Below are 27,235 nucleotides of genomic sequence, written 5' to 3' on the forward strand. Positions count from 1 at the left end.
TAACAGCTGCTCAAATCTCGCGATGTCTATGTGTAACCAGTCATTAGTGGTGCGTGAGTTGTAGTCTCGCGGTAATTGAGGTTGTGGCAATGGCAACATTGCTCACAGCCGTGTATAATTTTATATTATATATAATTTTTAAAATATGTAAATAAAATATAGAGCGTTGAGTTGGAAATCCAAATATGCAAAGAAACTATTTACAATAAATTGTATAAAATTCTAAAGCATATAAATAAAGATAATACCGTTTCAGAAACAAATAGCTTGAATTAGACATTGCTCCACTTTCAGCTCCGTGTCAAGGTCAGATCTGTAAAACACTAACGATAACGATGTAAAACTAACGATCCTAATGAAACAATATTTCATATAAAGACTATAATAATATGAACAGTAAAGACTGTCAGTTTCAAATAAGTTAAAGATGGCTCTTGTTGCACTCACAGTTGCAGACAGTTTTACCTGGAGTGGCAAGGCGGAGGCAGGAGGTTCAGTTGGGAAGGCGGAGGTTATAACCCCCCATACGGACACAAATGCACGAGCACGCAGGCGCGCGCGCACACACACGCACGCACGCGCACGCGCACGCACACACACTCACACACGCGCGCACACAGTTCTCACAATTCTCAACTGGGGGTTCCACAAATTATTATTTTGCTCGTCGACGAGTCACCGATAGTAGTTGCAAATTGTCGACAAATTGCCAATCGGATCACAGCATATTGCTCTAGCAAGCAGCTGCTCTTATACAACCAATGACCATCATTACCTTACAGCCCTAATTCTTTAAGGTACAGTATATAAAAATAAATAAGTAATACAATTAAGATGAGTGTACAATAGCTTTGAATGAACTTTGCAATTTGTATCAGCATTCCTGAAATGTTTAGAAATGATGGTACAAATTACAAACCAACAACAACTTTAGCATGGGAAGGTACACTTTTTTTTCAGCATTGAAACAATATGAACTGATTTTTTATTGTTGTCATGCGATGAAGAGGTTCTGAAGAACGCCATGTTCAGATTCTTGAATTGACGAGTTTGTTTACGCACCAAGTATGGCACTGAGCGAGGGAGAAAGAGAGAGAGATGCTCTTGTCATGTCACAACGTCCATATAGTGTTTGCTTTGCTGTAATGTTTCCTGCAAACCTTTAGAATGTATTGTTTTCAAAATCTTGTTTCGTATAGAGGCAGACAACATGCCCCGACGTCAGCCTGATAGCACTGCTGCATCGCCTCAATAAATCCCCAATTTCTGAAAACATTATCGCTAACTACAATTTCACGTAGGTTGTCAAATTTGACAGACTATTTGAACATATTAAACATAGAGTAGCGCAACCACTGATATAATATTGCTTGCCTTGTGGTCAAGATGCATTAGAATTTTTCCTTAATTGGTGGCCCTGATGGGAGCAACCATTTCTCCTTGATAGGAGGAGGAGGCAGTCGAAGTGGGATTAAATTCAAAACACTTTTTTACACACACTATGGAGACAATATTTTAATATTTTATTTTTGATATATTAATTGTCAAAATAGTGGTGGCAACTTGGGGGTCAGGGCATTTGGTAAAGGTGGCAGTTGCCACCCTTGCCACCCTTTAAAATCACCTTTGGTCACTCAGTCTATTTAAAGGATGAAAAATAGCCACCGTGAGCTGTGAACCTTCGAAGTAATTTTTTGCAGCTCCGAGACACAAAGAGCTACAATGTTGTCTTTTCAGCAGATATTTTATTTTCCAAACTCCCAAAAAATACAAGCATGTCTGTCTCCCACACCGTGCCGCCGCTGCTCGAGGAGTGAATTTGTGATACCTTTCAATTGCACTAGAAAAAACTGTGGAATGCAACAAAACAGAAGATCCAGCAAAGAATTCACAAAATAAATTCCATTGGGGTGTTTGTGAACCCATAGCAAGGCAATCATTATTTTAACATCGACATGAAGACAATTCTGAACCAGTCCAGTCTCCCACAAATTAAAGGTCAACTCCAAGGTGCATCAGTGTCAGACCACACCATCTTGTTGTTTGACTCAATGTGAATCTCCACAGGATATAATGAAATCTCAAGACTATCAAGGTATTCTAAAGAGAAACGTGCTGCCCACTGTCAAAACGCTTTGTCTCAGGTCATGGTCATGGGTCTTGTGACAGGTTAATGACGCAAAATAGATAAGAACACCCAAGAATAGCTCAGAGCAAAACAATGTACTGTTCTAAAGTGTCCTTCTATTTGGTCTGATGTAAATCATATTCCCTCATGACAAGAAAAGTAGAGGCGAACATCTGACAAACACCTAACAAAACATTTGCGACTTTGAACGATCCAGGATGAGAATGCAACATTCATTACCTTCACAAACAACTGGAAATGTTCGCAGCTCAGTGAGATCAGGCCGTGATGGTACAGTGTGAAGAATTTAGTGGTTTCTAGTGGTGAACTAATACATAGTGTGCAATGACCTAAACTTGAAGCATGTGCACGTACACGTGCACTACGGTGCCTCAGAGAAAACACTTAGTAAGCTTACCACCAATTTCTGAATGTCTTAAGCAGAGGTGCAAGCAAAATGTCATCTCAAACGACTTCCCAAATTCCTTCAAATGACAGGGTAAGTGCATGGAATTTATCACACATGCTGCAGTTAGTATTTTCTTAAGTACACCCTGCTTCTCCTGCCTCCCTGCTTTTTTGGGTCCACTACCATCAACAACATGACAAGATGCCCAGTTTCTCCGAAGCTTTTTTTTTTTACTAGCAACACAACTATTAACATTAGTTATCAATAATTCGGGGTATATTAAATGGATTACCATTTCGACAAATAATTTAAAATAAGTCCATTTGCAGATGACATCTCAATATTGATAAAGCTTAGATTATTGGTGGACAAAATTCTCAACACCATCTCAAGATTTTCGAAAGTGTCCACATTATCACTGAACATTGAAAATTTTGAATTATTCCCTCTTCATGCAACCAGTGACATATCTGTTGATTCAAATGAGGTTAAATCGGAAGTAAAATACTTAGAAATAACAATATCATCCATCCATTTTCTGATCCGCTTTATCCTCACAAGGTTCGCGGGGCATGCTGGAGCCTGTCCCAGATGTCTTCGGGCAGAAGGTGGGGGACACCCTGGTTGCCAGCCAATCGCAGGGCACATAGAGACGAACTACGATCCGCACTCACACCTAGGGACAATTTCGAGTGTTCAATCAGCCTGCCATGCATGCTTTTGGAATGTGGGCAGAAACTGGAGTACCCGGAGAAAACCCACGCAGGCACAGGGAGAACATGCAAACTCCACAAAGGAAGGCCGGAGCCGGAATCGAACCCATGAACTCTGCACAGTGAGGTCGACACGCTAACCACTTGAACACCGGGTCACCATAACAATATCCAAAAAATGCAATTAGAAGAGATAAATATTGTTGAACTTTGATGGGACATGAAGTCACTTAGTCGCTGGTTAACCTGACTATTTTTGGCAGAATTAAGGTATCAATAGGGAAAGTTATTCTCAATCTGATTTTCCGCTGTCACTCTCTGTATACACCATCCGGAAATATTCAAAGGAAAGCTGAGGAAATTTCAGAGGAAAGATTCGAATTTGAGGTCGAGAACTGTCGCTTCTGTCGATATCGCTGTATTTTATAATATTTAAAAAATTGTATTTGATTTTTGACAAAAAAAAACATGCGAAACACTGAAGCCGCAAAATTTGAAAAGTAGCGAGTTATCACTGCGTATTGCGTGTGCGTGCAGTATGAGTGTGTGTATATCTATCTATCTATCTATCTATACATGTGTAGTATGGAGTGTGCGATATGGCTAACATGTAATCTTTCAAGAAGTGTTTATTGTGTTTGTCTTAACTGTATCAACATGTGTGTTATGTACCAATTTGTCAATTCACAACCTTCGTCAGGATAAGCGGTTTATTTATTGTGGAGGGATGTGTTGTATGGCTTCGAACGGGGAAAAAAAACAGTTCACCACTCCCGCCATACGTGACGATGGCTGTGCATTTTTACAAAAGTACTTCTAGTTTATCTATTGGTAAGTTTGGAATTATAGATATGGTCACTTAATGTCCTAAAACACAATATATGTGGACCGTCCGTATATACTTGAGTGCAAACACGGAAGTGGGTTTCTTGCGTGTGCTGTCGCGTCAGCAGCAGCTGCTTGTGTCCCTCTGTCCTCTCGCCCTCCGCAAGAAGATTGTCATCTGCTCGTTTTAACTGCCTATCTGCCATATATGGGAGGCACGGGGTGGACTAGTTGTCCCCCTTGCCATGCAGCACAGAGGTACAGGGTTCGATTTCGGACCCGGCTTTCCTGTGTGGAGTTTCCATGTTGTCCCCGTGCCTGCGTGGGTTTTCTGCGGGCCCTGCAGTTTCCTCCCACATTCCAAAAACATGCACCATAGGTTGATTGAACGCTCTAAATTGTCTCAATTACGATTGTGTGCAAGAATGGTTATTTTTCTATGTGTGCTTTGAGATTGATTGGCAACCGGTTCAGAGTGTACCCTGCCTATTTCCCGAAGACAGCTGGGATAGGCTTCGACAGGCCGGGACCCTCGTGAGGTCGCCATTGTGGAGTGACGTCACAACGAAGTCGGTTGGTCCACTCTGCGTCCTTTTCCTGACTTTTCAACTCAGACCTTATTGTTCAAAGCGGCGTTCTTGTGCACCTTTCCTAATCGGAAATCGGGAAGATAATAATCCATAAAGGTTGGGAATCACTCTGCTAGACGCGCACCCCCCCTCCCCAAAAAAGCTTTCCAGTACTGTACTGTACTAGATATTAGGGATTTTACAATGCAAAAACACCAGAAGAGGGTGTTGCTAGTATTGCTATGGAAACTGTGCTGACGTGGACGAAATACCGCCCACTCTTAAGCTCCCCCCAGCCCTCGCCGGATGAAAATAGCTTGATACATTGCAGTCTACGGTTGGAAGCCATTATAATTCACACTGTGATTTCCACGGCAAAGCTTCAAAGAGTTTTATTAGACACGGTTGTACCAGTTGTATTGTCGCATTTAAAAGAGTAGTTAAGTAGAGAAACGAAGTAATCAAGGGTTTTACGACGACTGCATTTTCTACCCAGGTTTTGAGGCGCGGAGGGATCTGACGATAGCAGAAGCTGAAGGGGGGGAGAAGTCGTCTACATCCGCAGGCATCGATTTCCCACTTTAATTAATCTTGGTTTTACCGTCGGTGCTTGGCTTTTCTTCTTGGTCTCTGCCCTCATTTAGATGGCAAGCTTCCCAGACTCTATAAACGAAAATGATATAGGTAAGTACAACTGTCAACGTGTACCCTTTTCTTCTCTGTGGGCTCGGGCAGGGACCGACGAGTAAAGGCCTTCCCTACGACTCATCTGTTGTTGAAAATCGAAACAATTTACAATATAAGACCGGTTGTGCTGTAATTGCTTTAAAAGTGCATATAGAAAGCTGCGTTGAAATTAATGACTTAGTTGGTTTAATGGATTTTAATTTTGAGTCTCCGCGCTGCAGGTCCTACCTCCTTCGTGTCGGGAATGTGTGTCCACAGGATGTATGGGTTAAATTTACTTTGATCAGCACGGCAACGGTGTGATTTTTAATTTTTTCTTTTTAATCATTAAACCGAATGAAATTATTAAGGTACAACGGACAAACTTTGCATCGGACGTGCCCCCCCCCCCCCCCCCCCCCACCAGCGTCGGGAGTCATATGCTTGCCTCGCTCGTGCTTGTTTCATGGTAGGCGTTCCACTATATGACTCAGAAAACAATAATGTCCATTCAAACTGAAACCTAGTATAACTCTGAACAGGGTGGTTAGTTGAAAACTATACTATTACTACTACTGCTAATCTAATCAAAATTTTAAATGAATGGTTTTCTCTTTTTATTATTAACCCCCTTCTTGTCCAATAGCTCATATTTTTGTGGGGCCCTAATCATTCTGAGAATTATTTTTGCGCTTCACGAACCACAGTGAAGCGCAAAAATAGTGATTCAGTGATTCAATTCCCACGTCAAACTGAACTGCTTGTTCACAACTCCAGACAGACTGCAGGATATTGCAAACACAGTAAAATAAAAGAAAAAGCTACAGGGCAGTAATTTGAAACCCTGACGCGAAGGAAAAAAAGCAGTACAGTACCTCTGGGGCGACCGTTCTAACCATTTAGCTTCGTGCTGGCACATTCGTAAAACGCGCAGAATTTGTACTTGTAGTTATCTCGTAATTCATGGCAAAATTGGCTTAAATACAAATAAATAAATACAATTTGTCCTCATTCACACTGGCTCAATGTATTACCATATGACACATACACTGAACACTTATACACTTACAGTTATAATTTACACGTTGTTGTACATTTATTATCTCATCAAACAAATTAAACTTTTTTGGGGCATGAAACATGGAATAAACATGACTATTGCTTTCATCACCAAGGACTGAGGAGCGTGAAGGATGAGTTTTGGGCATTAATTAAACTCTTTGATGCTTATGAAATCTGCCTCTGATACTTGAAGTTAGCAAATTCTTGAATCTACTTCAACCCGGGAGAATGTTGGCTTATTTGGACAGTCGGAAAGCGGCACACGTGTTGTAATATTTTTAGCAAGATATGATGGAGGAGTTTTTGGTATTTTTCCCCACAAATTGTTTGTGTGTCCAATATCAAAAGCATTGGTGTTTATTGGCTGACTAAAGCCAACAGTTTACACCGTTTCAACATTGCATATCAAAGTTGACTCTGCTTATAGTTTACAGTAAATATGTAAGGGTGGGGCACTGATGACGGTGTCACAGAGATAGTTACAGATAACATAAAACTTGTTTTCATTGCAGAACCGGTTTAGTTGTCCTTTTTTTTTGAGATTTGGTAACCCTTGACCCTACACTCCCCATTTATTCATTTCACTAGAAGCACCACAAACTATTTGTCCATGTTTTACACATCCATCTCACGAGATGAACTTTCATTTGACATTGTTGTCATTTAATGTTTAACACGTTTGCACATTTACTGTACAGAAAGGCGGCATCTTGATGATAGGAATTCCTGACCTTTGAGCAGAGAAAACAAATGTTCAAGAAAGCAACTCACCCCCTATTTTTTTTATTTTTATTTTTTTACAGGTAAGGCGAAGTTCATTGGTGAACTCCTGGTGCCTGTTGCTCCCTTTGATCAGAAGTCTGGGCATGAAGCTTGGACTGTAGCGTTTGCACCCAATGGTTCTTACTTCGCTTGGTCTCAGGGGCATCGCATTGTCAGGCTCATTCCGTGGTCAAAATGTCTGACCAATTTGTAAGTATCATCTTAAATATTTCTTGGATGATAATTTTGTAGTATTTTTTCGTCATTTTTTTCAATAGGAAAAAAAAAATCTGGGTTTCTCAACTTTGAGACTTTACATCATAATGTTGTAATTCAAAGTGGTTCATTGCCCAGATCCAATGCATGTCAAAGTGATTTGTGATACTGTATTCCTAAAATAGGTTTCTGGAATGTATCTATCTAATTGATCGTACAACTTGGATCTGTTCATAAGGCACGGTGACCAAAAGCCTCAGTTTCTGCCTTAGATAAGCATACCAAAGTGTGATGCCGCCATCAGCACTTTGTATACGTCTGCCATTTTCAATGTTGGGGAAAATTCTGACAAAGCAGAATGCTCCTTCAAGATTTGTATGGCGAAAGGATTAATAGTCATAAGACACAAATGAAGAGAGAGCTGAAAGTACAATGTGTCTCTACATTTAATTAAGCATGTCAGAGAACTAAGTATAATAAATGGTTATCTTAACTGTGGTGTGTGCCTTTTGTCTCATTGAATAGTTCATGTTATGCAATTGTTTCTTTTTCAGTTCAGTGGGCCAGGATGGAGAAGGCACTAACGCGTTAAGTCCCCGACGCTCTTCCCGTCAGAACAGTGATGGAGGCCAGTATATACAGACAGCCGGCGATCCCAGAGAGCACACCATTGACTGCGGCGACATCGTCTGGGGTTTGGCTTTTGGCTCATCTGTGCCTGAGAAGCAGAGCCGTTGTGTTAACATCGAATGGCACCGGTTTAAATTTGGCCAGGACCAATTGCTACTGGCAACTGGCCTCAACAACGGTCGCATCAAAATCTGGGATGTTTACACTGGTGAGCATACTTGAAAATCAACATTTTGCACTGCAGAAATTCCCTTTGCGTGTAATTTGTCAAGGCTGAAGCCAGAGCAAATTAATAATTGTTGTGTTTCTCCCTTGGCTGAGATCTTTGATACACATGCATCCTACAAGCGGCTGTCCATGTGCCAGTCGAGATTTCCATTAATTCTTTGGTTTGATGGCATTTTGCAGGTAAACTGTTGCTGAATCTCATGGATCATTCTGATGTAGTGCGAGACTTGACCTTTGCTCCTGATGGAAGCCTCATGTTGGTTTCAGCATCCAGAGATAAGACCCTCCGTGTGTGGGACCTCAAAGATGATGGTGTGTTTTGATCTGATATTTCAGCTATGTCCTTTCTTCCAATTTATTTACACAGACCAAAAATATGACTTATTTTTCTGACACCTTTTTAGCAGGGTCCCTATGTGGTCTTAAAAAGTCTTAAAAGCATTGAATTTGTTTTTGGAAAGTTTTATGGCAGACCGGCGATCGACTGGTTAGCACGTCGGCCTCACAGTGCAGGTCGTGGGTTTGATTCCGGGTCCGGCCTTCCCGTGTGGAGTTGGCATGTTCTCCCTGTGCCTGAGTGGGTTTTCTCCGGGTACTCCGGTTTCCTCCCACATTCCACAAAGATGCGTGGCAGGTTAATGGAACATTCTAAATCACAGGTGTCAAAGTCAAGGCCCGGGGGCCAGATCTGGCCCGCCACATCATTTTATGTGACCCGCGAAACCAAATCAAACATGTGAAATTACAGGATGCCTGCAAATCTGTAAAAAAATAAATAAATAAATAAAAAAAATCTACCAAAATTCATATTCTCATACATAATAAATAAGAGAGATATTGTAAGCATATTCTTGTTGCCAAACCCCTCATTATAATAACTTAAACACAAGTTGAAAATAACGTTATGCTTCACTTCTTTATGTGGTTTCAGTCATAACGGCCCTCTAAGGGAAACGTTAACTAAAACGTGGCCCGTGACAAAATGGGGTTGACACTCCTGCTCTAAATTGTCCCAAGTTGTGAATGTGAGCGTGGATGGTTGTTTGTCTCCCTGCGATTGGCTGGCAACCAGTTTAGGCCCCCCCCCCCCACCTACTGCCCGAAGACAGCTGGGATAGGCTCCAGCAGGCCCCGCAACCCCTGTGAGGATAAGCGGATCCGAAAATGGATGGATGGATGGAAGTTTTGAAAAAGTCTTGAATTTTGATATGTGGGTCTTAAATTTTGTGCAGGATGTAGACCTGTCACGATAATTACTTTACTGTACTTATCGCTTAATGAGAAAACAAAAACAACTCCAGTGTTCGTCAAACGACTGAGACTTTATTTTTTTACACCCCTGCTTGGCTAGAGTAGACTACTCAATATTCTGTATTCTTAAGTCCTGCACATATTCCACACTTGCATGTTCGAGAAATACATTGAACCTAAATTGACGGATTTAGTTTTTTTGTTGCTGATATTACCTTGAAATAGGTATAGGTTTAAAAAAACAAAAAGTTAGGTTTGCATGTGTCCCATTGGTTGATAGGCACGCACAACTCTTTCTAATTCATTGAGTCACAGTTGTGTATAATAGCCCTAATTCTAGCCAAGATGACGATACGAATGGTTGTTCCGGTTAACTGCCGTCTTCTTCGGTGCTCTTTTTGTACTATTTCACTGATTGTTTATGCACAATCGCTTCTGTGAACGTTCACCTACCAGGAACTAAAGCTGGCACAGAATACCTATTTCAAGTGCCACAATTGAAAGTGAGAGACTAAGTCTGTATCTCTCCAACGCACGATCTGTGGTGCTTAGAGGGATTGCTGTGGAGAGATTGCAGCTCGCTTGAAATCACAGTGTTCACATAAACAAATGAGTCTTGAGAGTAAATGGGGTTTTGTTGATAATGTGACTTGTTTGTTTAGGTAACATGGTGAAAGTTTTGCGGGGTCACCAGAATTGGGTCTACTGCAGCGCCTTTTCCCCTGACTCGTCCATCCTGTGCTCTGTCGGCACAGGCAAAGCAGTATGTAAACACGTTCCTCCTAATTCACCTTGAATCGATTTGCTAGCTCATTGTTGTGCTATTGCTTGTGACTAGCCATGCTCAATGAACCTAGAAATGGAATGATATTCAACCCATCGCAGTATTGCTCGCCTACACTCACACTAAAAGCGAGTTTGCTCTGTGTCCTCAGTGAAAGTGACCTGCATCTAGATTTTGTTTGGTTTTGTCTACAGTGGGGAAAAGGCCTTTGGTGTACTGAATTTTGCAAAACTCACAACTAACTGTTTGACCACACATCTACGTACATCTAATTAAGTGTTCACTGAAGTGACAAAAAAAACCCCCAAAGAAACACTCAACGAGTTAGATTTATTAAATGTATGTGATTTTAAACAAACCAACAAGCATTTTAGTTTTTAAAGGAAATTCTGTCATTTGTGACTGATTTGCCTTGCAGACAAAATCTGTTCTCTATATACAACATCCTAACTTTCCATCCTTAAAACATGTCATAGTTTATAGACTCCTAGTGGACACCATAAACAGATATTTTCAAATTTTCATGAAATTGATCAAACAGTATTTGACATGTAGTTGGTAGTAGCTTTGACAGGCTATGTGTCCCCCTACAGTGTGTGTCTTGCTCTCCCTGTCACAGGTGGTGGCAGAGCTCAGTGTGTGATTGGTTTTGAGGGGAGCGCCGCGCTGACATTTTGAGCAGCCGGTGTAAACCGCGGATGCACATTGCCCAAAGGCCTGCCAGGGGCAACTTGGCACCTGACCCGCAAGGTCATTCTGTACGTAGGTGCTGCTCCGTGTCTGTCTACCTCTGCTGTTGCAGTTCCTATTTATTTTTTTATTAATTTCATCTAAAAACTATCATTAAACTGGTCATGAATTATTCCCCCTCTCCCCACCCCTTTACACCACTGCCTTTTTCCCAAATTCTTCCCATTCCCTTAACTCAGAATAGTTCGTTCACCATCTATCTACACATATTAGATTCTGCTTTGTCATTTGGCTCTTATGTTTTTCCAGTGGACTTCCATGTCATGTATGTAGCCTGCCCTCTCTGTTAGATGCCGCCAGGGTTGTTGCAGATGCTACTGTGACATTCTTGTAGACGAATAGAAAAAATATTGAGAGTCATGTAAAAGAAATGAGTCTTCCTCCACACAAAGACCATTTACATACAATTTTAGTTTCATTACTGCCTCTTGGAGACTCTCATAGAAATTCATTAAACCCAACAATTGCCTTCCTTAAATTACTGATAATTCATGAGTTAAATCTTGTAAAATTAATTTGGGATTTATTTCTGCAAGAAACCTGTCCCAAGCATTGACAGTATTAGCTGTTCACAAGCCACTCTTTCACGCAAACGATGCAAACAAGCTGAGGGTTGAAATTGCATATTCAAAATGTTATCAGGCGTTTCACCGAAGCCCACTTATACTGATTAATGCAGGTCATAGCGTTAGGTTTTTTAAAATCTTTTTTTATGTGCGAGTGTGTGCATGGCTGTGTGGGTGCTTATGTATACTTTGCCAGAGGTGTCAACCCTTTGGCCATAAAATATTCTTTTCTCTTGCAGTATCTGTCTCTCTTCGTAGGCTTCCGCCGGAGGTGCGAGCCTATTGTAAACAGAGAGAACTAAAACTGAAAGGGGAAACCAGTGGAGTAACATTATGTTACCTTAAGTTACTACTTGTTTTATTTTCTCTTTTTTTTTTTTTTTGTTAACAGTATATGAGTAATTATGTAATCATATCCATCTTATTGACTAATGATGTAAGCAGTGTATGTAGTTAAAGGATTTTGTAGTTTGATACAGCTGAGAATATGTTTCAAATGTTAATTATGTTGTAGTCAGCCAAAATGTGATTGAATATTTCATAGAATTGTCATATTTTGAGACATAGCCTTGCTTTTTGTGTAGCATGTGCACTTTTGTTTGCTTTGAATTATTTATCCCAGTAATATGTCCATTGACACAGAGCATCACCTAATTGTCTTTAATGTAATTGTTAAGCACTTTTTGTGCAGACAGTAATGGTAGACCTTTGATAGTACAACTAAACAATTTGCATCATTCCATGGATTTTAACAGACCTTTCTTCACTTTGCAGGTGTTCTTGTGGAACATGGATAAATACACGTTAATCCGGAAGTTGGAGGGCCACCACAATGACGTGGTGTCTTGTGAGTTTTCACCAGATGGGGCGCTGTTGGCCACTGCCTCCTATGACACGCGGGTCATTGTCTGGGATCCCCACAAGGCCATGATCCTTCTCGAGCTGGGGTAAGACCTTCTTCATTCCCAATTCTTCAATAGTTTACTTTTCACCCGTAACTCTGTGTGGGTTTGTGTGCAAGCGCATGTGCGTATGTGTGTGAGCATGCTGTAACCAAACTAGAAATTTCGAAAGTTATGACCCAATAAGTGAGTGAATAAACATGTAGAGTGGAGATAAAAAGTCAACACACACCTGTTGAAATGTCATTTTTTTATTTGGTGGTGTGAAACGATGAGACCAAGATAAATAATTTAAAAACTTTTTTGCCCCCCTTTTATGCGGAATATAATTCATACAACTTAAATTGGAAAAACATACCTCTTTGGGCAAAATTAAAAAAAAAAATGTTACAGCACCCAAGGGGCTGTACGGACTTCAGAATCATGGAAAAGTTAGGGAAATAGCATTTTCCAGTTTTTTCAAAAGTTGTTTAAGAGCTAGCCAGGTTGCCAGAAGATTTGTATGTGGCAAGAAAAAAATGTGCACACATGGACAAAGTTGTTTGTACCCTCATTCATATACAGTTGGATAATTAGAAACTACAACAAATGTATCAATATTAATGAAATAACGCTAGACTTTGAACTATTTGTTTTATTCTGTTCATCAAACCAAATGGATGTTTTTTCCAGCCACCGCTTTCCTCCGCCATCACCCATTTTTGCTGGAGGGTCAAATGACCGCTGGGTGCGCTCTGTGAGCTTCTGCCCCGACGGCCGCCACATCGCCAGCATTACTGATGACAGGTAAGAGATTTGTCTCCTTTACCTCATTGACTCTTGAAAGAACAGCCGTGGCCACTGCAAGTGACCTTCGGAGTCTCTGGTTTCTATGCTGGGGTCATACTGGGTCCGTCTCCTGGCTCACTTTGGATGGCTGGGCTTTGTCAGCTATGCACGACGCTTCTTGGATCGGAAGCCTCGTGTTGAGCCCGCTGTGGTGGTCTTAAACATGTAACTGGAAGAGCCTCTTCAGCGGGCTGTGCTGTGCCCTTGCCCTAAGAGTGATGTGACTGATGACCTAATTGATCCGGCACGCACCGTTTGTTCCTCCATCTGTCATTTCAGAGCTCTTGGACTCTGTGTTTTTATACTGTCACTACTGCGACCTTCTGTGCGTTTGCCCAGCTTTTTGTTTCTTCTGGGGGGGACTTCCAAGGGAGCTGCCCTTTCCAAACAGTGCTTGTCTCGCTGGATTGTGGATACCATTCATCAGTCTTTTCCTGCGCCAGACTGCCCCTTGGCATTGGCAGGGCTTCATCCTACCAGGTGTGTTGCAACATCTTGGACTGCTGTGTCGCGAGTGCTGTTGCTTCCTGGTCGTCGCCTAGCATTCTCTCTGGATTTTATAGTGTGGATGTTGCCACTCTGCTTCTGCCCGGTGTGGTTTTTGGCTCTTTGGAGGCCTCAGTGAGGTTTGGATCTGGGATTCCTTGTGACTTTGTTGGTATTTAAGCATTTCGTGCTTTAGGCACTTCCCCAGGCGGTCTGGAGGGATGTCATAGAATGACATTTACAGATCTATGGTTCTATGAGTCGCGAACTCAAAATCCTTGTGTTCTCAGAGACTATCTTCGCGGCGGCTTTTATAAATGGCCTGGGTCACCTGGGGTTCACTAATGACGTTTGTTTGTATGTATTCTCGCCCCTGGTAGCCATTGGGGACTCGCAGAACACTTGTTGTGTACATAACCCTGCTTTCAGTGTCCTCTTTGCTTATTGGAGCAGAAATATTCCATGTCTCGGTTAATGTTTTATCAGCAGCTTTGCTTTCTTGGCCAGAGTTTCAGAACGTTTCCTACGTGGGGTGAATAAAAGCCAAGTTGTAGTCAAAAATGACTTAGTTGAACATTGTGCTATGTAATGATGTTTGTTCAAGGATCATGGCTTATCTCAGCATAAATATGATTCAGATAAATATGTGTCCTAAATCAGTGCTTCTGTGTGGTACCAGTACAACTAGTGATACGTAAACTCACTTCTAGTGCTACTTGAAAAGAATCACTGCCCAAGTACAGTTTAGTTGTTTTTACATTTTTCGTACACCTTTTCTATCTTGAGGTGCAATGTTGAAACTATGCAGAATGTCACAGTGACTTTCAGTCGTACTATTTTCTTGAACACTGTGACCTATTGCTGTATTTTAATGTTGATAATCTTGGTCGTACTCGGAGGACTCAGTGTTGTTTTAGGTAGTACTTGGTGTCAAAGGTCTGAGAACAGCTGTACTATACTCAGCATTTTCAGCGTCTCCTTAGAAAAACAACCCTGCAGTTCAAGTATGACGCAGCATGGCACAGCAAGAGTAAACAAACCGAGAACTGTAGGATTCTGACTGTCCGTCTAATCAATAACGCTTTTGTCTGCACTCTTTCCTCGACTAATAGGCTTCCCGTGTGCATGTAATCAGCAATGCATTGCAGAAAAGCTCCACTGTTTGCCGTTTATTAAAATCTGGAGTCATTCCTCTTGACGAAGTGCACAGAGTAGCTACAGTATGTGGCTTTGTTCGGATGAGTCACATGGCTGTCACCACGAGGCTGTTTATCAAGCTTACTGCAGGCTGACCAAGCATTGAACTTTTGTTTTGGAGCGAAGCGTGAGATCGACAGGCGGATCGGTGCTGCGTCAGCTCTCAATTATTTGTCGATCTACGTCCCAACCCTCACCTATGGTCACGAGTTATGGGTCGTGACCGAAAGAACAAGATCCCGGATACAAGCGGCCAAAATGACTTTTCTCCTCAGGGTGTCTGGGCTCTCCCTTAGAGATAAGGTGAGAAGCTCGGCCATCCGGGAGGGGCTCAGAGTCGAGCCGCTTCTCCTCCACGTCGAGGGGGGCCAGATGAGAAGGCTCAGGCATCTGATTAGGATGTCGTTCCGGGCATGCCCCACCGGCAGGAAGCTCCGGGGACGACCCAAGACACGCTGGAGAGACTATGTCTCCCAGCTGGCCTGGGAACGCCTCAAGATACCCCGGGAAGAGCTGGAACAAATGGCTGGGGAGAGGGAAGTCTGGGCTTCCCTGCTAAACCTGTTGTCCCGTCACCTGACCTTGGATAAGCGGTAGAAAATGGATGGATGAATGGGAAGCATAAGGGAATTCCCAAAGATGATCCATGGAAGAACGCCACACTTTTTGTCCTGTAGCAGGACACCGGACATGATACGTTTCCGTTTGCAAGAGATCTAGAAAGTACAATTATGGATAATCGACCAACAAGGTGCAGTCCATACCCTTGTTACTTATAGTCTGGATTTGATCTTAAGTATTACATGTTTTTTATTTGATTACGGAGGTCGCTGTTTGAAAGTGCTCTATAAATACAGTTGAGTTGAGTCGCGATGAAATCTATGCAAGTGAAGGAAATGATCAAGAGAGAGTCCTCATTTTATGAGGCGTTCCGTTACTACGGCAGGAGTCAGACACGGGCATGGTCTATCATTAACCTTCACTGCAGAAGCTGTAAAGCCATAGTTAGAGGAAATGTGTGAGTGTGAGTCAAACACTTCTAGGCCATAAATATATAACAACAAACGTGGCAACTAAGCTTGCCATGTGACAGTGTGCAGTGTTTTTAGGCAGCTCGACCCAGTACTTCATTTCTAAAAAGAAGGGAGGACTGGTGAGCTCAATAACAAAATTGCAGAAGAACATAAAAGGCAACTAAAGTGCATGATGGCAGACTCATTTCCTTAATGATGAAAAGAATAAGCTCCCATTATCAAGAAACGTTAAGAAAATATTTTGGTGGTAAAAAGTTATTGTCGATACCTCTGGACAAAGATTGATCGTTGAAGTTACTGTATCACTGATGGTCCGTTTTTGTGTTTGTGTGTGTGTGTGTGTGCTTGCCATGTATTGTTTAACAAACAAGCATTATATCAATCTGTACGGTGAAACCCCCACATGGTGTGACACCCACAGAATTGCATAGTTGCATTTTTTCCTCCAGTATTTTACATTATTTCTTTATGTATTTTTGTTTTTCAAGCACACACACACACACACACACACACATTTCCCCGGATATTCGTGGAAAACTCAGATTGAATGTTTAAGAGTTTTCCACCCAATGCATTTCAATGGGTGTTTTTATTTTTGAGGGGGAAAAATGTAATTCCAAAGTCATATTTTTTATTTGTTTTTAGGGGTCACACACTGACACATGATCGGGGGTGCAGGGCTGTCTCTGCCATGTCACATGCACGGCGGACTACATCATCCGCAAGGGAAAAGCTTGCAGTTTACCTGCCAATTTCATACACAGACCCCAGCGAGTCCCATTTCTGTTTCCGCAAACACGGCACACTTCGGTGTACCCCGCTTGGGACGCCCTGATTTTGATGCAAAAAGGAAGGATGTTGCGAGGACTAGCCGGGAAAAGATTATTTCCATGCCCAATGGCACAACCCCCTTCCTTCACCCCCCATTATGCCCAATTCAGTGTGTGCAAAGTCTCGGAAAAAACAAAACTCCAGTGCGCACATTGAAACTTACGGAAGAGGATTAGGGCCAATGAAGAAAGAAAAAATAAGGTTGGCAAGATTCTCACTTTAATCTCAGAATTCTGACTTTAAAGTGAGAATTCTGAGATTAAAGTGAGAATCTTGCCAACCTTATTTTTTCTTTCTTCATTGGCCCTAATCCTCTTCCGTAGAAACTGCACTTTGAGCTCAACTCGCACTCAGCGCGAAAATAGGGCCTCCTCTGTGCATGTGTTGGAACAACATCAGTTATGGTTTAGATAACCTGACAGTGGTTTCGTCCCTCTCTTTACTCAGACTGGTCCGTTTCTGGAGTATTGAAGAAAGAGCTCCCCAGGCCATCGCCTCTCTCGCTAATGGCCTTTGCTGTGCCTTCTCTCCTGAAGGAAGTGTCCTTGCTGCTGGGTAAGTTGTTGACGTTTAGGAGCAGTCGTGCCTGCTTTTGACATGTTACAATGTTGATGTCTTCATTTAATATCTTCTTTTTGGTTGCAACTGTCAAACGATTCCATGTGATTTGTAGAACCTGTGACGGCGGCGTGCACTTTTGGGAGTGCCCTCGTAGCACTGCCAGCCTGCAGCACATGTGCCGGATGGCTCTCAGGCGAGTGATGACCACGCAGCAGGTGGAGTCGCTGGCCATTCCCATGCCGCTCCGTGACTACCTGTCCTACAAAGTCATCTGATTCTCCTCGAGCATCCGTCGGTGTGCGCACGGCACGCCAGAAAGCTGACAACAAAACACGTCGTCTCTGTATTTATTTTCAGAGAAGTCTGTAAGATTTGTGAACGTTGAGAAGATCATAATTCCATTTGAATAACGTCATCTCAAATTCCCAGCACATAGTCCCAGATTAGGATGTTATTTTGTATATATTTATTTTTGTAATGGCTTATTGTACAATGAATGGTGTGCTGGAACCAGTGCGCCATCAACGCCTGTGAGGTCAACTTCTTTCTTGTGCTTTTTTTCTCCTGTGTCAATCATCAGCTTTTAAACTCAACTATCAAGTTTTCCGCTTCTCTTTCTGCCTCGGGCTCACTTGAACAGTCTTCATCTTTTCCTCTGCCTTGAAATGGCTTTTGCACTTAGTACAAGGGGCTTTGCCGTGATGCGTGGTTTAAATGTCTTTGCTGTTTGCACATAGGTGAGAACAAGTTGGAACATATGGTGAACTTAAACCTCTTTCACAATGGCATCTGAACTATTTTGTTTTCCTCTGGCCTTTTCCTGCACTTTCCTCGCCGTGTAAAGCGTATCAGACACCAAACACTGCCAGCCACGACAAAAGTGTAAAGTTTAACACCCACGACTGACTGTCTGCATCCCTTTGTGTCAGTAGTTGCTGATTTCAGGCAATAATTCAGAAAGCAGAATTCCATGCCATGTCGTGAGTCATTGTGAAGAGACAGGCAGAACAGTCCCGGTTCTGCAATTATTCCTCTGATGTGCTACTTTGGCTGGAATGCTAATAGCAGGGTTTTTTTGTTCATGTCCCCGGAAATATTCTAAATTCAGTATTTACTGTTTTCTTTAAAGTCTTAATTGCACAACGTGTCCAGTCCCCACCTTTTCTCTACAACTGCTTTACCAACAACAAAATGTGGGTGTACATTTTACCCAGTTGCGGTACTTTTTCTCAATGCAGTTAATCGCCTCCCGTCTTTTGTCTAAATGACAATTTCACCAAACTGATATGTTCAACTAAGTGTAGCACATTCACCCTCAAGAGTGACTTTCTTCTGCTAAAACAAACCTGCATGTTTTTCTGCCCGCCCAGTGTTTAATGACCTCTAATGAAAACAAAACACCTCTTAAGCTTCGCTGCAAACTTGTGTAAAAGCTTCATACCCAAGAAAATGTGGTATGAGATGTACATACAGTATTGGTAAACCTATCAACTTAATCTTCATTTTGTTTTTGTTTTTGTTTTTCCCCCCTCGAGAAACGTGAAAGTATAAACAACTAAATGTCTCTGTTCTACAGTTTGATTTTGGGACCGTAGCACTAAATGCAACGGTTCTATGCCAATATGAAACGAGCGCGAATTATGGAAGTACATTATTGAATTCATGATTGCAGTCTCATGAGATCCCAGTTTGCTTTATTAGAAATATGCACAAGCCACAGTAATGCTTTCAGATGCTCAATTTGTCACTTTCAGTTTGTGCTGTTATGTCTATGTGAGGACAGGACGTGAAAGAAGGGAAAGTGAGCACTATGTTCGAGTTTTTGTGTCAATGTGAGCAAATCAGTGCAGAGCAGCTGTCAGATTCTTCTGAGCAATAAGTTCTCAGCAACTGAAGGTTGCGTTACCCAACATTGAAGTACTTTTGAACTAAGAACGAAAAGAGGTCTGAAGTTCCATGCAGTATGAATTGCTTAAGGTATCAACTGAATGTAAGCTCCTGCCATTTTAAGGAAGTGTTTTTGTAGTTTCAATAAAGGCTTTTTGACAATATTTTATCGGCCTCGTTTTTGTAGTGCAGCGACTCGAATAGTAAAAGTTACTTTGAAAGTCCTACTTGGTGTGATGTTTGCTCTGTAAGACTGCTTTACTGTCATACGATTGGCAAGCAGCGCAGGGTGGAACCTGCCTCAGCTGGGACACTATTACAACACACGTTTACCTCTGCATCACAGGATCACAAGACACCTTTTGCGGAAGGGGGCCCACCACAGGTTGGTAAGGCCATCCTGCAATCGAGAAGATGAAGTTAAGACGGCCTATACCAAGATTGTGAGTCTATATTTAACATTACAGTACAACACTGCCAATGAGCTGTGAGGACTTCATTTCAAATAAAAATCTTAAATCACAAATGCATTGACAGCAATGCTTTGGATTTAAAATAGTGATGTAAAATAATCCCTCTGCTAACTAACATGCAGCCGGTTCACATGGATACCGAGTCAAGTGCTGAGTCTGTCATGAGTGTTTGGCGAAGCAAGTCTGAAGTTCTAAAATTAGCGAGGCCAGTCAGTTCTCCCCTTTCAGTTAACATTTATATTTACAGTCATGTCAGTCATGTTACCCTTCAATATTAAACTGAGGATGAAAAGTTGTAATCTATTTTGTGACTACTGATGAGCTACAATATGACTGTCATGACTGACTTGTCTGGGATTCTTTGATGTGGGAAATAGGCTGACTTTACATGAGGTAAAAACATAATTAGCAAGTAGCATTGATACACCAGGTAAATGATGTACTAAGACACTAAATTCTCAACTTTTAGTTTTACATTTAGATTGGCAACCAGTCCAGGGTGTAGTCTCTACATTAAAAAAAATCATACGTGCTCCACAAAAAATTCCAATGGTAACTTGTGTTCTGAAAGAGTACACATATTGTTATAAAAATTAATTTAGTGTTCTAAGTTATTGTCCAGCAGTCAGATTTTAGAGAGTCATGATAGTTGAGCCCGTTTTACTGATGCCAGAGTTGGACCACTGTGCCAATCGACTGTACATGGTATGTGGATGGACATTTCTGTTACCATCACATGCTTCTGCTTGAAAATGATTTCAACATGCAGAGGACATGAGTCATTGTTGTGTTAGGGGCCCTCAAGGCAAGGAGGGGTAGCGCAGTAAGAAGGGCTGGAGTTCCAACCATCGTGTTTCAATAAGGTTACCCCACCCCCATTGAATACTTTTTACATTGCATCTTATAGCGGGAGAACTGTATACATGCATGCACATTGCAGCGTCAATCCCAGTTTTTCGTAGAAGGATCAGAGAGCAGCTGAGATCAAATGTGTGGTCGAGGATAATTGTAATTACATTTGGATAAGAAGGGGGACAACCATAAACAACAGTAACGATTTAAAAACTGCTACTACAAGAAAACGTATCCACACAATTTCACATCAAACAATATAAGATAGCAGTATCTGGTGTTTGTTGTGTACATGCCAGTGCCATGTCAGAAGAGATACTGGTTCTGTCATTGGTGTAAAACTACTTTTCGAGTGTACACGTGAGGTCAAGCAACTGGAGGCCTTTCTTGGAAACAAACAAAAAAATTCACGGGGCACATGTTGTGAGTTAACTCTTGGCTGGTTATTGTTTTTTTTTTTTGTTTTATTGTTTATTGTTTATTGAGCATATATAGTATACACAATAACAGGTTGACAAAAGTCAAACAAAAATTATGTAAGGAAAATTAGAAAGTAGATAAAAGAAGAAAACACACATCATCACGGTTGTATGCTCAAGGGAGTAGGAAGAAGTAAGTAACTTATCTAGTCCTACCCCTTATTTTGTAGCAATTTGATTTGATCATTTTTCAAAACAAAGAAGAAAAGAAAAATCTACATATCATCAAATGCTTTTACCCTTATGTATACTATACTATTCTATTTATACACCTTTTGGTTTGTATATATATAGTTATTCTTTCTCCTTTTGTATTTCAATTTTCTGATATTCATTATAATTTTCATTTCTTGAATACAATTGATAAGTTGATCAAATCCAAAACAAGAACAAACGGTTGTCTTACTATATTTTATAAGTATATCAAATTTATCTTTTTAATTCTGATTCATGTAGTTTTTTTGTACTAATCATTTGAATTGGTTTTTGAACTCCTCCAACGATTTGCTCATTTTCAGGTCCGTTTCAAGCTTGTTCCACAGGCTGACACCTATTACTGATACACACCTTTGTTTGATGTTTGTTCTTGTTCTGGATTTTTTGTATTGATTTGTACCCCTTAGATGATAACAGCTCTCTCTAATTTCAAAAAGCTGCTGGATATTTTGGCAGAGGAGATTGTTATGTACTTTATACATTAATTGGGTAATCTTGAAGTCAACCAAGTCGTAGAATTTCATTGTGTTTAATTTGATGAATATTGGATTTGTGGGTTCTATATATTTAGACCTATTGATTATTCTGATTGCTTTTTTTTGTAGTTTGAAAACAGGGAGTGTGTTTGTTTTACAAGCTTTTCCCCATATTTCTACACAGTAGGTCATATATGGGAGTAATAATGAGTAATATAATGTATACAAGGAGCTCTTACTCAACACATCCTTCGTTTTGTGGAGTATCCCGATAGTTTTGGATATTTTTTTTATTATGCTATCTATGTGTGGCTTCCAGGATAGTTTTGTATCTATTACTAGTCCAAGAAACTTATTTTCATAGACTCGTTCTATTTCAATTGAATTTATCTTTATTTTAACTTGGTCTTTGATTGGTCTCGTGCCAAAGACAACTAACTTAGTTTTTGTTAGATTTATTTCTGTCGAACCAGTTTTTTAATTTTGTCAATTCATTTTCCACAATTTTCAGGAGTTGTTTCATATTTTTTCCAGAGCAGTAAAAGGTTGTGTCATCGGCGAATAGGACGGATTTGAGTTGATTTGATACCCTACAGTTATCGTTTATATATAAAATGAATAGTTTTGGTCCAATCACTGACCCCTGAGGCACTCCATGGATAATCTTCAGTAGATTGGATTTTTTGTTTTTGAACTGCACATACTGATATCTGTTTTCTAAATAACTTTCAATCCATTTATATGCTGTGCCTCTGATGCCATATCTCTCTAATTTATTCAGTAATATAGTATGGTCTATAGTATCAAAAGCTTTTTTTAGATCAAGAAAAATCCCGACCGTGTATTCTTTATTATCTATATTAGTAGCTATTGCTTCCACAAACTCCATTGCTGCCATTAAGGTGGTCCGTTTTTCTCTGAAGCCATATTGATTTTCACTTAATAGCATGTATTTACATATGAAGTTGTCAAGTCTGTGAGAAAATAATTTTTCTAATATTTTTGAAAATTGTGATAACAGTGATATTGGTCTATAATTTGTAAAGAATTGTCTTCCCCCACTTTTAAAAATTGGAATGACTTTGGCTGTTTTCATTTTTGATGGAAAAATACCGTCTTTAAATGACAGGTTGCATATATATGTAAAGGGTCGCACTACAAATTCTATAATCTGTTTTACTATTGACATATCAATATTAAAACAGTCAGTTGACTTTTTACTTTGATATGTTTTTACAATATTTAATATTTCATTTTGAGTCACAGCAGTAAGAAACATTGTGGAAGGATTTTTTTTCTATGTATTTATCTATTTCAAAAGAATTTATTGGATCAGGAATTTGTTTTGCTAAGTTACTGCCGATATTAACAAAATATTCATTAAATTCATTTGCTATTTCTGCAGTTTCCTCAATAATGCTATTTTTGTCTTTCATAAAATACTCCGGATAATCTACTTTATTAGAGTTATTTCTAATTACATGATTTAAGATTTTCCAAATTTCTTGAGTGTTGCTTTTGTTTTGTTCTAATAATGCGTGAAAATGGTCTCTCTTGCTAGTTCTTATAATGTTTACTAATTTGTTTTTATACGTCTTATATTTTGTTTCAGCTTCTTTAGTTCTGGATTTTAGAAACGATTTGTATAGATTGTTTTTCTTTTTACATGCATTTCTATGCCTTTTGTTATCCATGGCTTACTTTGTTCATTTGACTTTCTGGTGACTTTAATTACTGGGAAATGTTTTTCGTATAGGGAGGTTATGGTTGACTGAAATGCATCAAACGCAGTATTTGGGTCATCGTTTGTGTAGACCTCAGACCAATTTTGCTTGTCTAGGTCGAGCTTGAAAGCTGAGATGGAATGTTGGGTTCTGAGTCTTATTTCTGATGTGTGAGTAATTGGTATTGTTTTTCTATCGAAGTAATTGTATAGGACTGCAAAGACCGGTAGATGGTCACTTATATCAGTTATGAGGAGTCCACTTTCCTTTTTATGTTTAATCTTATTTATAAATATATTATCTATCAATGTGGCCGTATCAACTGTTATCCTGCTGGGTCTCAGAATGACTGGGAAAAGACCGTTGCTATACATTTTGTTTATGAAATCTGTTGTTTTTTTGTGTCCATTTGGGTTTAATAAGTTGATGTTAAAGTCGCCACATATTATTCGTGTTTTCTTGTCATTTGAACAACTCAGCATATCTGTCAGTTTTTTATTAAATGTGTTTAGACAAGATCCTGGTGTCCTATAAACACAGCTTGTAATAACATTTGATACATTTTTAATGTGTATTTCAAGAGTTAGACATTCCATTAGATTCTCGGTTGTGTTTGTCAGGCTCTCAAGTTTGGTGCATTTCAGTGTTTTGTCTACATATATTGCAACTCCCCCTCCTTTTTTGTCTTCCCTATGAGTTGCATACATTTCATATCCATCAATTTTCATTTCACTTGTTTTTTCATCATCAAGCCAAGTTTCTGTTATGGCAATTATTGTAAATTTATTAAATGTAGTCAAATATTCTTTGATTTTGGTGAAATTTTTAGAAAGACTTCTACTATTTATATGTATCACTGAAAATTTATTTTTCAGTACTACATTTGTGTTGAATTGCTTATCAGTGTAATAGTCTGAGTTTGTGATGCTGTTGATTATTATTAGAGAATCTTGAGTCTGTGGGTTCATGAAAAAAGCAATTTGTATTGAAACCTTGTGGAGCTCTGTCATGTAATATGATACAAAATCCACAGTTCTACATCTCATGATAGGAACAGTGTTGCCACAGAAGTATTGTAACATTCTGTACAGTAGATAATTTAGAAATACAGCGATTTTGCCCCCTGCTGGTCTAACGCCATATTCTTGACCTCCATATACCATATTTGAATACTATATACGTGGGCGTATTCCTCACTTTTGTATTTTTCTCTCACAAGTCCACCACTTCAGATTTATAGAGCTGCTATTGCCCTCTTGAGGCAGCTTTAATCACTTACTACCTCCACAATGATTCTGTCACTGAACATTTTCTTTTACATTACATTTAGTAAATTGTCCATCTATTTTCTTGACCATTTGTCCTCATTAGAAAGGTGGGTGAAATGGAGCCCATCCTGTAAACTTGGGGCCCCCTGTCTCCTTATCTTAAGTCAACATTCTCAAACGTGGGTCTTAAAATGGAAAGTGATTTTAAACTTGCCAGCAAATTGATGCCGTTGTTAAATCTTCTCTCATCTTAGGCACCTCTCCTTTCTCATGAGCACCTTGAGACAGTAATTCATACCTTCGTCATATCCCTGCTCGATTACTGTAATGCACTTTACTTTGGAGTCAGCCAATCCTCCACTAAGCTTCTCCAGCTGGTCCAGAATGCCGCTGCTCACCTCTTGACTGGTACTCGTAAGAGGGAGCACATAACTCCTACTCTGGCATCCGTTCACTGGCTCCCTATACATTTTAGAGTTCTTTTTAAGATCTTATTATTTGTTTTCAAATCATTAAATGATCTCGCGCCACCTTACCTCTCTGAGCTCATCCTTCCCTACACACCTGCCCGGCGCCTCAGGTCTGCGGACCAGACGTTACTAGAAGTACCAAGAACCAAACGGAGGTTCAGAGGGGATCGTGCCTTTTCTGTTGCTGGTCCCTCTCTCTGGAATGACCTCCCACTGAATCATTCGGCAAGCCCCCTCGCTGCCCAGCTTTAAAACCCGCCTCATAACTCACTTGTATTCTTTGGCATTTGACTCAACGTGACGCAAACTTTGTTTTACTGTTTGGTGCTTTCTACCATCCTTGTTACTGATTTGTTGCTTTATTGTTGAAACTACTTTACAACGGAACCTACATGGGTGAAAATACCCCCTAGTGTGAAAAAATCTTCATGCATGAGAGCCGTTCCCACTTTTCTGCTCCCCCTACAGCGAAAAATCCCCCTGTTGCGTTATACGAAATCTTTTTCTCTGCCCTTGCCTCGCAACGAGATTCACTACAACAAAAACAAGCCTTCTGCAAAAGTCTAATTCAACCTCAGCCTACAGTCACCCCTACTGCTTAGCTCGGAAACGGCAACAGCAAACACCACAGTGGTTTACATATGCGCAGTAGTACAGGAAGTATGTTATTGTTAGTTTCAGACGCAGCACGAACATTGCATTGCTAAAATGACTACAAAACGGACCTTTGCAGACCGAGGAGTGAAGAAAAGAAAAGCTTTAATGCTTGAAGACAGGATAAAAGTAATAAAAGTGAAAGACGGAGGAAGTAAAATAAAAGACATTATTCAAGAAATTGATGTAAGTGAAAGTGAATGCTGATCGTAAATTTCGCAATATATATAATCCTCTGTGTGTGTGTGTGTGTGTTAGTGCTCAAGCGCAAAGGCCCACGTGGGGCAATTTTTTAAAATATATGTTAATTGGTTGCTACTTCACGGATTTTCTTATATCGCGGGTGGTTTTGGTCCCCATTAACCGCGATAAACGAGGGATTACTGTACTGTACTGAACGTTTCGTTGACATTGTGTGTTTTGTCAGGGCGAAAATTTGGCAAAATGTACATCGATGAGACGCAGAGACTGTTGACATTAATCTCTAGTCCCTGAGCCAATCAGGATGCGGAACACAATGCACTTTAAAAAACTGCATGAAAAAATTTCGTGAAACAGCAAAGCCGTGAAAGATGAACTGTGTTATATCGAGGGACTGTAAACTGTAAATCAAAAGCGCTTGCAAACGGCAAGGAAAAACAAACGAACAAAAATTGCTTGTCTCAAAAGGACAAGAGAAAACCAATACCAAAACAACAAAAACCGAGAACCGCACTAGTCAATAATTACTATGATCAAGGAAGAACTAAGAATGAGACACAATGGACTATTGAACGAGAACAAGTCTAGAGAATTCAAGAACTTGGTATTCAACACGTGAGCAAGGCAGGAATAATCCAACAAACAAGTCGTCAGTTTGGTAGTCTTTTAAAGGTGGCTGATGGTGAGCTTGACGTTGAACAGGTGCGGAGCAAAGGACACGCCCTCTGGTCCCACTTTCTCCTGCATAGGTGTCAAACTCAGGTCCTGGAGGGCCGCTGTCCTGCATGTTTTCCAAGTCTCCCTGTTGCAACACACCTGATTCAAATGATCAGATCATCAGCGAGCGCTGCGCAAGCCTGACATTGAACCTGTTCATTTGAATCAGGTGTGTTGCAACAGAGAGACTTGGAAAACATGCAGGACAGGGGCCCTCCAGAACCTGAGTTTGACACCTATGTTCTACTGAAACAAAACAGACAAATGGTTTGGCTATCTGCCTCTGATTTACCCCTCCAGAATGATTCCTCTAAAATAGCTCCCACGTTCATTGGGCCTTCTGAAATTGAGGGAGTCATGAACGTATCCGTCATCTGTCTGAAACTCAGAGGCTCCCTTGAGGTCCTCCTCACTTTTCAT

At 40.5% G+C, this 27,235-nt stretch overlaps 1 protein-coding gene and 1 pseudogene across 1 annotated transcript; one reads left to right on the forward strand and one right to left on the reverse strand.

The window, feature by feature from the left end:
- The first annotated feature begins 4,929 nt into the window (after window positions 1–4,929).
- Window positions 4,930–19,449, forward strand: wsb1 (WD repeat and SOCS box containing 1). The gene is made up of 9 exons (XM_086125066.1): window positions 4,930–5,328; window positions 7,176–7,344; window positions 7,905–8,188; window positions 8,389–8,520; window positions 10,122–10,222; window positions 12,334–12,506; window positions 13,134–13,247; window positions 17,285–17,392; window positions 17,511–19,449. Exons 1-9 carry the CDS (start codon window positions 5,289–5,291, stop codon window positions 17,671–17,673), a joined length of 1,284 nt encoding a protein of 427 aa, XP_085981192.1. The 5' UTR covers window positions 4,930–5,288; the 3' UTR covers window positions 17,674–19,449.
- Window positions 19,450–19,625: 176 nt separating this feature from the next.
- LOC147197698 (uncharacterized) lies at window positions 19,626–27,235 on the reverse strand (annotated as a pseudogene).

Source organism: Hippocampus guttulatus, chromosome 12, assembly GCF_054856545.1.
Source record: "Hippocampus guttulatus isolate MCC_2025c chromosome 12, RoL_Hgut_1.0, whole genome shotgun sequence".
Lineage (NCBI taxonomy): Eukaryota > Metazoa > Chordata > Actinopteri > Syngnathiformes > Syngnathidae > Hippocampus > Hippocampus guttulatus.

What these genes read in the sequence shown, in the direction of transcription:
- wsb1 (XM_086125066.1), top strand. Translation starts at nt 5,289, where the DNA reads ATGGCAAGCTTCCCAGACTCTATAAACGAAAATGATATAG. An exon ending in TCAAAATGTCTGACCAATTT is followed by an intron (nt 7,345 to 7,904) that starts GTAAGTATCATC and finishes TTTCTTTTTCAG; the next exon opens with TTCAGTGGGCCAGGATGGAG. An exon ending in ATGATCCTTCTCGAGCTGGG is followed by an intron (nt 12,507 to 13,133) that starts GTAAGACCTTCT and finishes TGTTTTTTCCAG; the next exon opens with CCACCGCTTTCCTCCGCCAT.